At 37.3% G+C, this 15,289-nt stretch overlaps 1 protein-coding gene across 1 annotated transcript in view; it reads right to left on the bottom strand.

The window, feature by feature from the left end:
• Positions 1–2,165: 2,165 nt before the first annotated feature.
• MTNR1B (melatonin receptor 1B) overlaps positions 2,166–15,289 on the bottom strand; it is a 33,148-nt gene continuing 20,024 nt past the window's right edge. Inside the window, 2 exon segments of the mRNA XM_003764327.1 lie at positions 2,166–2,433; positions 2,435–3,014. Of these exon segments, the coding sequence (XP_003764375.1) occupies positions 2,166–2,433; positions 2,435–3,014 (848 nt within the window).

Here is a 15,289-nt window from a genome sequence, read left to right as displayed (position 1 = left end):
TCTCTTCTCTCTCTCTTTCTCTTCTCTCTCTCTCTCTCTGTCTCTCTTCTCTTCTTTCTCTTCTCTCTTCTCTCTTCTTCTCTTCTCTTCTCTCTCTTTCTCTTTCTCTCTTTCTCTCTTCTTTCTTCTCTTCCTCTCTTTCTCTTCTCTTTCTCTTCTGTCTCTCTTCTCTCTTTTCTCTTCTCTCTCTCTCTCTCTCTCTCCACACACACACACACACACACAAACACACACACAACCCCCAAAATTTTCCCCTTCTAAAAACAGAAACAATCAAAAACAAGGTATCCATTTTTACTTCTGGAAACTTGCAGTAAAAGGCATAGGAGGAGGGATAAAGAAGAACTCATTCAGTCATCATTTGGTAACTAATTATAACTAATTCTCTTTGCTAGGAAGTTGTTAAGCTTTAATTTTTCTATATTACTGAAGGAATACGAGTACTGTACTAAATGAGGGCACTGAGACAAAGTCCCAGTTGCCTCACTCTACCTCATGTTTCTCCACTCTCCACTCTCTTTTGTATTCCCCTCTCCTTATTCCTACCCATTTCTCTGTCTCTCTCAATCAAGAAGCATTTATTAAGTACCTAATATGTGTCTGGCATTGTGTTAGACACTGAAGTTTGAAAAATATTGAATTAGTCCTCCCCTCAATCTTTATAGTTACTTCTTTTTGTGAGGGTGCACATATATGCGTACATGCGTGTATGTTTGTGTGTGCCCAACATTCTTCTGTGGCATGAAGTTCTTTTTGCAAAGAGCCCAGTATTTGTAGCCAGGTCGTAGGTGATTGTGAGGATTGTGGCTTTATAGAACAAATAGGGCTTTTAGCCAGGGATAGGTTACAAGAGTCTAAGAAAAGCTCCCTTGGTGGACTGTGAAAGTTTCAAATATGTGTATTTGACAAATGGTTCCAATCCCTACACCCAGGCAAGGGCTAGCATATTAATATTTAACAACTGGCTTTTGTCCACAACACACTTTTAAGTTTAATGTGCATTATTAATATTTTCTCCATCACTTTCTTAAGTCTACACAATCAAAAACCCACCCAGTAAATCAAGCTTTGATTCATATAGCTTGTATGATTTCCAATGTGTGAATGCTCACAATAAAAATCACAATCAGTTCTCCAGAGCTGGTTCTAATATACTCCCACCACCTCAATTCCCCCTTCATCCCCCTCAATTTCTGATATCAGGGTGATGATCATGACATGACTACAACTAGAGCATCCCATATAAATGCAACATATCTCTTGCATTTATTCCTACACTCATGGAAGGATGGGATGGATTCAGGACACCCTAAATTATATGGATCAGCTCAACCTTTGGGAATCCCACAGGAACTATCAGTATCTGAGAAATGACTTATAGAAAGAGTGAGGGAGAATATGATTTTATGGTAGTACTTGAGAGTCTTTTATACATATTAAGAACTACCTCCCTTCTACCCATACCACTCCCCTCCCCCCTTTCTCTCTCTTACACACAAACACAAATTTATTTCCCCCTTTCCCCATCTTCATTACCTGCTCCTTGGCTACTTTTGGGGGTCCTTTCTTTCTCTCCCTTAAAGATAGCCCTAGCTCTCTCTTTTTACCTAATGATAAAGATGGAGGGGGGACCTAAGATGTTTGTTAACTTTGCTGAGGCTCCTTTTTCAGAGAGACCTTCTTGTTGGGAGGATTAATTTTCCCTCAAGTAGGGTTTGTCTTGACACCATGGTATGAAGGAAGGTCTTCTTTCTGTCTCTGGATGGAACAGTGAAAATATGGCACTGAAAGTCAAAATATCAGTGTAGTCAGAAGTCCCCAGAAAGATGTGTTGGAAGACCAGAAATTAAACCTTGCTGCTTTACGGAGCTCCTGAATCTTCCCTCAGGTGTGCCAAATACCCAGAGCAACAATGCAGAAAATTAGAGACCAGTACCACTGTGCAAATTGATAGTGAGCACATGAGCTTAGTTAACCATGTACAAATCCACTGAACATCTTGTCCAAAAATTAGCTGATCAGGTTACACAAGTCAAATGTTAATTAAAAAAATAAAATAAGGATCTCAGAGCCCATCTGCTCCAAGACTCCACCACTCCTTTCCTTGCTCTGCCAGAGAACTCATCCCAGATGCACTAATTCCTTCTGGATGCTCTGCAGAAAGATTACAAGTTGTTTGTCTCTATGTGTAAAGCATCAGGCTTGTTTCTCTGACTGTTAGTCCCATCCTTGGAACTATCCTGAAAGAAGTACCTTGGTATCCATAGAACCAAAAGGATTTTTTTGTATTCCTTCCAAAAATTCTGATTGAAAAGACCATATATAATGGCATTCAGGTAACTATTGAAATAAGCCAGGAAGTAGCTGGTGGTAAACAGCCCATCTGGGACCCGGGAAGCCATGTCCAAAGGGTTAATGGCTATAGCAAGACCAATTCAGTGGAGCCCAGCAAATGGCAAAAATCACAAAGACCACAAACATGGTGAGGAAATTCCAGACCTCGCTCGGTTTCAGCCTGGGCTTTATCGCCAGCTTGACCCTTCTTCTGGATTGAATCACCAGCACCCAAATCCTCAGGTAGCAATAGGTGACAATCGTGATAGGGACAAGGAAATGGATCACCACCATGGCAATGGTGTAGTGGGCATTGGCTGTCTGGATAAATGTGCAGGAATAGTTGCGGGGGTCATATTTTAAGGAGCCCATAAAAAAATTGGGCACCAAGGCAATAACTGTGAAGACCCAGATGAGACAGATGTAGAGGGTAGTGTTCCAAGCCCTGTAGATCTTTTGGTAGCCAAGGCTGTGGCAGATGCAGCAGTAGCGATTAATGGCAATTGGGGTGATGTTGAAGACGGACCCAAGGACGCTGAGACCCATCACAAATCCACTGGCTTTGCAGTGTGTCTCACTCAGGGCCCAGCCATTGTGGAAAATGGCCATCAGGATCAGAGGGTAGGGGTACAAGGCAACCACCAGGTCTGCCAAAGCCAGATTCACCAAGAACATGTTACCTAAGGCAGAGGAGAAGAGTGACAGTAATTTGAGACTGCAGCTATAATAAATGAATGTGGTAGACACCCAATCAATCTAGGTACTTAACTGGCAAATCAGTGATAACCAATGATAACATCAGACATTTAAGGTTATATTCTATAACTAAAGCATTTGCTTATTTGTCCAAAAAATATATCCTCCAGTTCTATATTGAATCTATGAGACACTTAGTTTCTTTCTTGTTCTCTCTTCTTTGGGTCTAATAAATTCCCATAAAAATATTTGTTTAATTTGAATTGTACAAACAATTTTCTGCTGCTATTTACCCTTAGGGATTAGGATAATGACCAGATCTATGATGTCACTGGAATAGGAAATTCGCACAGTTAGAACTTTTTCTACAATTGATAATCTTATAGAATTGCCTAGAGTGCTGAGTTGCTAAGAGACTTAGTTGCCCAGGGTCCCACAATCACTATATGTCAGAGGAAGGGTATTCTGATTCAGGGGAGCCACATATCATGCTGTTTGATCATAAATGGTGATATTGGGGCTGGGATTGATAAGAAGTAGGAGGAGGAGAAGATGGGGTAGACATGGGGGTGGGAAAGCAAAAAAACAAAGAGAAATCATAGGGTATTAGAACTGGAAGAGACATTAGAAATCATCTGATTTAACTGCACTATCTTACATGTGATGAAATTAAGGATCAGATTGGTAGTTAGAATTACTCTTTAGGAAAATCAATTTGGTGCATGTGGAGTATGGTTTGAAATAGGGATAGACTTAAAAAATATCGATTAGAGAATAATTAATAAAATTAAAAAGAGATATCAATTGAAATAGTCCAACTTTGATGTGATTATGCCTAAAATATAGTGGCAACTAAGTGATTAAACAGAATGGGATTGTTGCAAGATATATAGAGGCATAAATGACAAAATCTGACAACTAATTAGACATGTAGGATGTATGAGAGCAAGGAACTAATTATTATGCCAGTCATTGGCAAAACAATTTCTTCTGGTGGACTAGATGACAAAAAGTGAAATTTCTAGGTCATTGACCTCTTCAGCCTTTCAGTAAGCTTTAAGATCCCTTTCTCCCTCTTCTGCTTTGGCATGATGTATCTCTTTTCACTTCTTTAAAACAAAATAAAATAAAAGGATGAATGACTAGAATAATGCTCACTCATAATATGTGCCTTTCGTAATGGAAACATTTGTTTAATTTCCCTCCCTCCTTTCCCCTCCTCACCATGCCTTTTGTTTATTCTCAAAGATAGACTTTTCAAGAATAGCTTTCTCAAGAGTCCCTCAGTGGGTGTCAACTGTACAAGGAGAGGTGCTCCCTGCAATTTCTTATAGAAACCTACTAGGGAAAGGAGAAGGAGTCTCCTCTCTTAACCTTACCGCCCAGAAGACATTTCCTTGAAGTAGCTATTCAGGAAGGGGATGCTAAGCAGAAAGAGCTTCCAGAGTCCCAAGATGCAGGCTTCAAGTTCCTGGGTAGCACAAATGTTTAAAGTCAACATAAAGGGGAGAAGAGGGAAGGGGCCCTTACTCCATCCCTCACAAGAAGTTTAGAGATTTACACATCCTATTCCGAAGGGAGGAAGGAAGAAAGCAGGCCATGAAGTGGAGTCAATTTCTTTTAAACTCTACTAAGTGGGTAGCTTCCCACTCCACACTGGTCAGTCCCCATGATGCAAGCAGGACTTTACTGCCATCATGGGTCCAAGTGCTTTTGCAATTTAGGGAGCAAGGGGAGAGGGAGTGTATAAATAATATAAATAAAATAAAGAGAATTTTAAGTTTCTTTAATCTTAGTACTTTTGCTATTTAATCAACAAAATATTTACTGTACACTTACTGTGTACCAAGTACTTCCTTCTCCATTCATGTTTCATTAGTCATAGATGCCTTCTTGGTAGTAGTGACATATAAAATTAGTAATCATCTGATATTGAGGTTATAAAATTGAGAGATTATAAGAATGGTGATACTGTAATTCTGGAGAAACTGAGGCAAGATAGAGATTAAAGGTTTTTAATATTTTACTAGGGGGAGAATTTGGAGGGGAAAAACAGGAACCATGTTGACCCCAGCTGGCTGGATCAGACTCTTGTCTTAAAGTATCCAGCAAGGAGCGAGGGATTTCAGATACTCTTATAGGGCTCCAGTGATTAGGGAAACAAAGGCAAGGTGGTGGTTGAGCACTGGTGAGCCGGGAGTTCCAAGAAAAGACCATAAATTCAGTTCTGACTAGTTGGGGGTAAGGAAGGATCATAAATTCTGATAAGTTGGGAAGATGCTAGGAGCCACTAAGTCTGGTTCAGAGGGTCCCATTAGGCATCTGAGATAAGCCATCTGCAGTTTTATGACTCTTTGGAATGCTAGTGGTCAGGGATCCCAGCCCTAATTATCTCACTCCTAAGGTCCAAGAAGGGGGGTTGCCACCAGGGAGACTGGGGCAGAACAATTCAGGGAAACTGAGGAAGAACAATTCAAGGAAATTGAAGTAGAACAATTCAAGGCAATTGAGGCAGAACAATTCAAGAAAACTGAGGCAGGGAAACTGAGGCATAACAGTACCTTTGACATAAATAAGGAAATTTATCAGAGGTAACTTAGGTAGGAAGGGAAGAAAGTAATTAGTTTTGTTGGGAATATGTTGAGTTTGAGATTTCTCTGGGACATCCAGTTTGAAATATGCAATAAGTAATTGGTGATGAGGGATTATATCTCAAGAGAGATATCTCAATAGAGATCTCAGATCATCTGAATAAAGATAATTAAACCCATGGCAGCTCTCATCAAGAGAAACAGTATAGAAAGAGAAGAGAAGTAACCCCAGAACAGTCTTGAGGGAATCAACTAATTAGGAAGCATAATATTAATGAAGAGTCAGCAGAGGACACAGAGAAGAGATGAGAGATTCAAGAAGAAGATGAATTAGGAGAAAATAGCATCATGAAAACCTAGAGAGTGGAGGGTTTCCAGGAGGAGAAAGTGATCAACAGCATCAAATGTAACAGGAAGAAAGAGCAAGATAAAGACATTTCCCATGAGTGCTTCTTGGGATGGCCTAAACATCAGATCTACTCTAATATAAGACTAAGAAATGAATTCATTCTATTGCCCAAGGGAGCAGCAACAAACCTATTTGAATTAGCCCTTGAACCACACTAGTTTTCTAAAATGTTTTTTTTTTTTCCAAAACAATGACTTAAAGTGGGATTGTCTTTTAATTTCACTTTTCACCCATTGAATTCAGTTGTCCAGAGCCACAATTTCTGTCCAGTGAATATAAGGTCAAAGATTCCTTCATGATCTTTGTAATGAATTAAAAGTAAAGCCTCTGTCTGATCTTTGGTGGGAATCACTGCAGGGAGCATAAAAAGTTATGGAAGATATAAGCTTTATAGCATCAATATCCCAAAGGCCAATGAAACAGAATTCTTGGATAAAGTCATCCGGTTTTGTTGATGACTATAGACCTTTACTGCCACCATGTGTCTAAGAGGCACAAGGAATTCAGGAAATAGAAAAGTCATAGCAGGAAGAAACCAGTCTTCGGTTGGGAAAGAGTTTCTCTGTGAGGAATATAAACTTATCTGTGTTAAAAGAGAAATTCTTACCATTTAATAATGGTCGTTTGGTAATCCTCTCTGCACTTAAATTTTTATGCATGGAATGCTCATAGAATAGAGAAGCTACTTATTTTAACTAAGTCAAAGAGACATGGATCATTATGTCCATGAAATCTAGTCTTGAAATAAAGATGATCTCACTCTACAAAAATCCTTTCCCAATACTTTTTAAAATTTATTTTTTCTCAATTATATATAAAAACAATTTTTACATTCTTTTATTTTATATTTTGAGTTCTAAATTCTCTCCCTTTCCCTTATTAACCCTCTCCTTGAGAAGATAAGATATTTGATATAAATTATTCCTGTTTAGTCATGAAAAATCTGTCCATATTAGCCATGATATAAAAGAAAATATATATAAAAAAACAAGAAAAGTACAATTTTAAAAAGCATGCTTTGATCTACATTTTGACTCCAACAATTCTTTCTCGATGTGGCTAGCATTTTTCATTTTTTCAGTCCTTTGGAATTGTATTGGATAATTTTATTGCGGAGGATAGCTAAGTCATTGCACCATATTGCTCTTACTGTGTACAATGGTTTCATGGTTTGCATCAGTTCATGTAAACCTTTCTAGGTATTTCTGAAATTATCCTGTTCATCATTTCTTATAGCACAATATATATTGCCCACCACAATTGATAATCATTCTCTCAGTTTCCAAATCTTTGACACCACAAAATGAATTGCTATAAATATTTTGTACATATGGATCCTTTTCCTTTTTTTCTATTTCTTTGGGATACAGATCTAATAGTGGTATTGCTGGGTCAGAGGGTAAGCACAATTTTATAGTCCTTTGCACATAAGTACCAAATTTCTCTTCAGAATGGATGAATCAGTTCAGAATTCTACCAATGAAGCAGGAATATCCTAATTTTCCCATATCCCTTCCAACATTTTTCATTTTCCTTTTCTGTCATATTAGCCAACCTAGTAGGTGTGAGTTGTTTTAATTTGAAATTCGCTAATCAATAGTGACTTGGATCCTTTTTCACATGACTAAATAAACTTTGATTTCTTCTTCTGAAAATTGGCTGTTCATAGCCTTTGACTATCAATTGGGGAATGATTTTTTTCTTATAAATTTGACTCAATTCCCTATATATATTGGAAAAATAGGTCTTTAATAGAGAAACTTGTTGTACATCTCCTTCTCCCAATTCCTGCTTTTCTTCTAATCTAATCTTGGGAATATTGGTTTTGCTTATTGGAAATTTAAAAAACTGAATGTAATAAAATTATTCATTTTACACAGCATAATGCTCTTTTTTTCTTGTTTGATCATAAAATATTCCCTAATCCATAGATCTCACAGCTAAAATATTTCATGATCCCCTAATTCGTTTATATCACTTTACAGCTAGACCATTTTGACTTTACTTTGATCTACAGTGTGAACTGTTGGTTTATACCTAGTTTCTGTCAAAGCGTTTTCTAGTTTTTTTTTTTCCAGCAATTTTTGTCAATAGTGAATTCTTAGCCCAGAAGTTGGAATCTTTGTGTTTATCAAATAGTAGATTACCATTGTCATTGACTATTCCATCTTGTGTCACCTAACCTATTCCACTGATCCACCACTATTTCTTAGCCAGGACCAACTACTTTTGAAGACTGCCATTTTATAATATAGTTCTAAATCTGTTGCAACTAAGTCCCCTTTCCAAAAGCTTGGATCTTTGTGTTTATTTTCCAATACTCCTCAATGCTAACACCTTTTCCCTAAGCTGATCTTCAATCTATCTTGTCTATATAGTTATTTGCATGTTGTCTCTTCCATCAGACCATGAGCTCCCTAAGAGCAGGAATTATCTTGCCTTTCCTTGCTAGCACAGTCTAGCACATAATAGTAACTTAAAAATACTTGATGACTTGATTTAAAACAATGAAGAAGTGAAATCAGCTATGTATTAGTTTGTTTCAAAGAATATATGTGTATATACACATATATGTGTATGTGTATATAGCTTCTTTCTCTCTCTGTCTCTCTGTGTCTCTGTCTCTCTCTCTCTCTGTGTGTGTCTTTGTCTTTGTCTCTTCTCTCTCTCTCTCTCTCTCTCTCTCTCTCTCTCTCTCTCTCTCTCTCTCTCCTCTCTCCCTCTCCCTCTCCCTCTCTGTCTCTCTCTGTCTCCCTGTCTCTGTCTTTGTTTCTTCTTTTTCTCTCTCTCTCTTTCTGTCTCCCTGTCCCTCTATCTCTCTGTCACTGTGTGTTTCTGTCTTTGTCTCTTCTTTTTTTTCTCTCTCTTCTGTCTCCTTCTCTCTGTCTCTGTCTCTCTGTCTTTGTTTCTTCTCTCTTTCTCTTCTGTCTCCCTCTCCCTCTCTCTCTATGTCTCTCTGTCTTTGTCTCTTCTCTCTCTCTCTCTCTCTTTCTCTTCTGTCTCCCTCTCCCTCTCTGTCTCTCTATCTGTCTCTGTCTCTCTGTGTCTCTGTCTTTGTTTCTGCTTTCTCTCTCTCTCTTCTGTCTCCCTCTATCTCTCTGTCATTGTGTGTCTCTGTCTTTGTCTCTTCTTTTTTTTCTCTCTTCTGTCTCCTTCTCTCTGTCTCTGTCTCTCTCTGTCTCTCTCTCTCTCTCTCTCTCTCTCTCTCTCTCTCTCTCTCTTCTGTCTTCTTCTCCCTCTCTCTGTCTCTATCTCTCTGTCACTGTGTGTCTCTGTCTTTGATTCTTTTTTTTCTCTCTCTCTTCTGTCTCCCTGTCCCTCTCTCTGTCTCTCTGTCTCTCTCTCTCTCTCTCACACACACAAAGACACATACACCCACATACCTGAGCTCAGCCAACCAGTACTGAAGTTCTAACCTAGCCATTAAGAGTTTTGTGGAATAGGGGGTAGCTACCTTTTCAGCCTTCCTTATACTTTGTTTTGATGGAAGAATAGGCTGAATTAGCTGTCTGCCTATCTATGTGAGTTTAAGGCAAATGTAGATGACAGAGAGAACACAGCTAGTGAATCATGAGAGCACATAGGACAATACCTTCCCATTGAGCAATAAAAGGAAGGGACCAGACCATTTAGGAAAGGTCTTTCTGTGATATGAAAATCACCTAAGGACAATTCAGAGTGGGTAATGTACCCAAGAAAAACTGGAAGTCACATTCAACATGATCATCTCTGTTTTATAAACTAGAGCTTGGCAAAATGTTTTGCTCAGACTTATAATCAATAAAATATAATTTATAAGACCTCAAGTAAGATGTCAAACTGTTCAGTTTTTCATCAGTCAGATGAAGCCTTTCTCAGTCCTCCTTAGTTGAAGAGCTTTCTTTCTGAGATTATCAGTATATCAATTAATAAATCAATAAACATTTCTTAAGTGCTTACTATGTATGCTAGGTGTTGGTAAAAAAAGATAAAAAAGGACAAAATTCAGTCCCTGCCCTCAAGGGCCTTACAATCTAATAATAGAGGAAAAAATATATATATATAAATACACACATATGTATGTATACATATATAGATATATACATATATAAATAAAAATACACACACATATATATATATATATACATATACATACATATATATATATATATATATATATATACATGTATGCATAGGGCATTCTGTATACATTTTGTTTGTGTTTAATTGCTTTTTTGTTGTCTCCATTAGACTGAGCTCCTTAAGAGTTGGAACTATTTTTTGCCTTGCTTTGTATTCTCAGGGGTAAGTAAGCACATAATAGGGCTTAATTTCTAGTTGAATAATTTTTAAAACTCATATCATACAACCTTTAATTAGTGAAAAGCTCTACCTTTTTCTCCCTTTTGTTCCTGGGGGCATATTAAATTGTCTAGCCTGCTAAATATCTCACAGAAATATTATAGTTTTGCTTGAGGTTGAACTTCCCAGAGTGGGATTTCCCTAGCCATTTGTTCTTTAAATCCAGTCAAGTACAAAAGAAGAACTAGGAAACGGCATTCTAAGAGAATAAAGAAGCAGCAGCTAATTATATTTTTCTTTTTCCTCCTGAGAAAGTCTTGACTTTCCTCAATAGAATCTTACTCCACTCAATGAAATCAATAAACATTTGTTAAGCATCTACTATATCCCAGGCACTGTGCTAAGTCAAAGAGTACAAAGAAAGGCAAAACAGCACCTGTTCCCAAGAAACTCGGTCTAATGGGGAGACAACATACAAGCACGACTATGGACATTCAAAGTATATACAGAATAAGCTGGAATAATCAATAGAGGGAAAATACTAGCAAGGAAGTAGGGAAGGAGAGATTGGGAAAGGCTTCCTATAGAAGATGACATTTTCTAGTGCATATATTTCCATTATTATAATTATTATCTTATTACTAATAGAAAAAGGGAAGAAAAGTCAAAATGGCCAATATGAGAATTACAACAATGCTGACTCTTGTATACATAGCTTTGGCCAGTGTGGACATTTTTAGAAGTCTCCCCTAGCAGATCTCTGATGTCAACATCCAAATGGTCAGTGAATCATTTAACAAGAATATTTTTTCAAAATGTAATCACTCTGGGGAGTTTTCAAGTTGAAAAGCAGTTTGAAACAGTGGAAAGTATGTTGAATGGGGCATTAGAGGACCTATGTTTAAATCCCTGGGCTTCAGTTTCCTTCTCAGGGAAAATAAGAGGGTTGGACTAGGTGATTTCTGTGGTCTCTTCCATCTCTAAATATATGATCTTATGAACAAATGAAGTCACGGGGTGCTAGAGAAGCCTTTTTTAAATTCATATGGATCAACAACTTTGTTATCTCATCAGAGTGAGTTAGGGGACTTTTAAGAATTTCCTTAGGGCAGCTGGGTGGTACAGTGGATAGAGCACTGGCTCTGAAGTCCAGAAGACCTAAGTTCAAATCTGGTCTCACCTATGTGACCCTGAATAAGGTACTTAGTCCTGATTGTAAAAAAAAATTTAAAAAAAAATCTTAGTACTTCTGCTATTTAATCAACCAAATATTTATTGTACACTTACAGTATAGCAAGTACTTCCTTCTCCTCCATTCATGTTCCATTGCTTACAGATATCTTCTTGGAATGTCCCATCCCCCATCTCTTCATAACACTGTTTTTGGAAGTTATTTGAAATATTCCTTTTTTCAACCCATGGCAACCAATTCAAGAGAAGCACTGCTGTCCTCCTTTTGATGAGTTTCTAGTTGATGTGCCATGAAAGTCCAACACTTGTTGGAGTTATTGACAACTCATTACCAGCTATTTCTTTTAAGAGAGGGCTTAAGTTCCAAATGCTGCCTCATATAAGAATGAAGCCCTACAGGGCTAGAAGCAGCATGGGAAAAAAAAGGGAAGAAAACATGGATTTCCTCATGAAAATTGATCTCATTATTCCCCTCTAAAACACTGACTGTTCCTAGCAGGCTCAAGTCATCTTATTGCAATAATACATTTACCTGGCCTTTGAACTGTTTTGGGAGAAAGAAGGAAAAAAGTCTTGTTTTGTTTCCAAGACAAAATCAGCCCAGCCTTCTTGGTCTATAATCATTTTCTCATATATTTCTTCCCCAGACGTGACAGGTATAAATTAGGATGCACATGAGATTGCTAATAAGCTTCTGCAGGGACATCTCATGAATATTTATAGTATAACCTATGAAATGATGCTCCTGTTCCTGGATCAGATGGGGAGGGATTACTGTGGATATAGCACCAAAATAGGATTTAGTAGCTTATTAATGGATACTCACATACATAGAGCCCAAACTGAAAACGTGATTACAAATGAAAACGACAAGTAATGTCCTAGATCAGTATGACTTGGTCAAAGTTAGAAATAATTTGAAAAATGCCAATTGTAAGAGTTATGAAATTGATCAGGATAAGACATGATACAAAACTTATCTAAATCTTTAAGACCCATTCACCGCTTCCCCCAAAGGAAAAGGACCAGCCTCAGAAAGGGAAAAGTGGAAGGCTGTTTTTCACTTCTCCCCTCTCTCAGCTTTCTCTACCTACTACCACCAGATATCATCTTTTAAAAGAAGATTTGGCTATGGGGTATCTGGACTTTCTATGGAAGACCCAGCCAAAGAAGAACTATAATGCCCTGGTTACATAAGTTACTGGAGAGTATTAGAGTGAATACTAGAAAGCCCAGGAAGTAGAATATATAAATATATAACATCTCACACACACATATGTATAATATAACTGGGTCAGGTTTTGATTAGCCTACATTATTTAGTATGAGAGAGTGGAAGGAATACAGTAGTTCCAGAGTCAGCCGTAGGTTTGAGTCATGTTTCCACAACTTACTAATTTTAAGCAATTTACCAGCTCTGAGCAAGTAATCTTATTTCTCTGAGCTTGGCTTTCCATCTATAGAATGTAAATAGAACATATAAATCTATACTGTGACATATATTTAATATTTATATTATATTAATATATTTGTATTCTGTTTACATGACCTATAATTTATAATGTATATTTATATAATATAATATATATTTGGTTGGTTGTTATCCCTCACTCTCAAGGAGGACCAAAATGACATCAGTATGTCAGAGTCCAGTTAGTATGTCTGACTGGCTGATCAGACCAAGAGGATCTCTAAATGCTCTGCCACAGCTTGGACACAAAGAGTTCCTGTGAACATCTGGGGTGGCTTCTCTAACTGCGCATCTCGAGTTTCTTTTGGGCTAATTTAATTCTGCTTTGCTCAGAGCACAGCACTTCTCTGATGAGGGCACATCATACTGGGTGTCCTGTGCCCTGTCTCCCTTGTCACATAATCAATTTAAAGTTCTTAAGAGAGATTTTGGTAGTGTCCTTGTATCAGTTTTTCTGACCATCTTGTGAACATTTGTCTTTTTTTTAATTAAAGCTTTTTATTTTCAAAACATATGCATGGATAATTTTTCTTTCTTTTTTTAATTATAGTAACTTTTTATTGACAGAATCCATGCCAGGGTAATTTTTTTACAACATTATCCCTTGCATTCACTTCTGTTCCGATTTTTCCCTCCGACCCTCCACCCCCTCCCCTAGATGGCAAGCAGTCCTATACATGTTGAATATGTCCTGGTATATCCTGGATACAATGTATGTGTGCAGATCCAAACAGTTTTCTTGTTGCACAGGGAGAATTGGATTCAGAAGGTAAAAATAATCAGGGAAGAAAAACAAAAATGCAAACAGTTTACATTCATTTCCCAGTGTTTTTAATTTGGGTGTAGCTGCTTCTGTCCATCATTGATCAATTGAAACTGAATTAGGTCTCTTTTTCAAAGAAATCCACTTCCATCAGATTACATCTTCATACAGTATCGTTGTTGAGGTATATAATGATCTCTTGGTTCTGCTCATTTCACTTAGCATCAGTTCATGTAAGTCTCTCCAAGCCTCTCTGTATGCATCCTGCTGGTCATTTCTTACAGAACAATAATATTCCATAACATTCATATACCACAATTTACCCAACCATTCTCCAATTGATGGACATCCACTCAGTTTCCATCTTCTAGCCACTACAAACAGGGCTGCCACAAACATTTTGGCACATACTGGTCCCTTTCCCTTCTTTAGTATCTCCTTGGGGTATAAGCCCAGTAGAAACACTGCTGGATCAAAGGGTATGCACAGTTTGATAACTTTTTGGGCATAATTCCAGATTGCTCTCCAGAATGGTTGGATTCGTTCACAACTCCACCAACAATGCATCAGTGTCCCAGTTTTCCCACATCCCCTCCAACATTCCTCATTATTTTTTCCTGTCATCTTAGCCAATCTGACAGGTGTGTAGTGGTATCTCAGAGTTGTCTTAATTTGCATTTCTCTGATTAATAATGATTTGGAACACTTTCATATGAGTGGTAATGATTTCAATTTCATCATCGGAAAATTGTTCATATCCTTTGACCATTTATCAATTGGAGAATGGCTTGGTTTCTTATAAATTAGAGTCAATTCTCTATATATTTTGGAAATGAGGCCTTTATCAGAACCTTTAACTGTGAAGATGTTTTCCCAGTTTGTTGCTTCCCTTCTAATCTTGTTTACATTAGTTTTGTTTGTACAGAAGCTTTTTAATTTGATGTAATCAAAATTTTCTATTTTGTGATCAATAATGGTCTCTAGTTCGTCTTTAGTCACAAATTTCTTCCTCCTCCACAAGTCTGAGAGATAAACTATCATATGTTCCTCTAATTTGTTTATAATCTTGCTCTTTAAGTCTAAATCATGGACCCATTTTGATCTTATCTTGGTATACGGTGTTAAGTGTGGGTCCATGCCTAATTTCTGCCATACTAATTTCCAGTTATCCCAGCAGTTTTTGTCAAATAATGAATTCTTATCCCAAAAGTCAGGATCTTTGGGTTTGTCAAACGCTAAATTGCTATAGTTGACTATTCTGTCTTGTGAACTTAACCTGTTCCACTGATCAACTAATCTGTTTCTCAGCCAATACCAAATGGTTTTGGTGACTGCTGCTTTATAATATAGTTTTAGATCAGGTACAGCTAGGCCACCTTCATTTGATTTTTTTTCATTAATTCTTTTGAGATTCTTGACCTTTTATTATTCCATATGAATTTTGTTGTTATTTTTTCTAGATCATTAAAATATTTTCTTGGAAGTCTGATTGGTATAGCACTAAATAAATAGATTAGTTTAGGGAGTATTGTCATCTTTATTATATTCACTCG

The sequence above is a fragment of the Sarcophilus harrisii genome, chromosome 3 (assembly GCF_902635505.1).
Source record: "Sarcophilus harrisii chromosome 3, mSarHar1.11, whole genome shotgun sequence".
Taxonomy (NCBI): domain Eukaryota; kingdom Metazoa; phylum Chordata; class Mammalia; order Dasyuromorphia; family Dasyuridae; genus Sarcophilus; species Sarcophilus harrisii.
The sequence above is the reverse complement of the archived record's forward strand: the minus strand, read 5'-3'. Positions and strand labels throughout refer to the sequence as shown.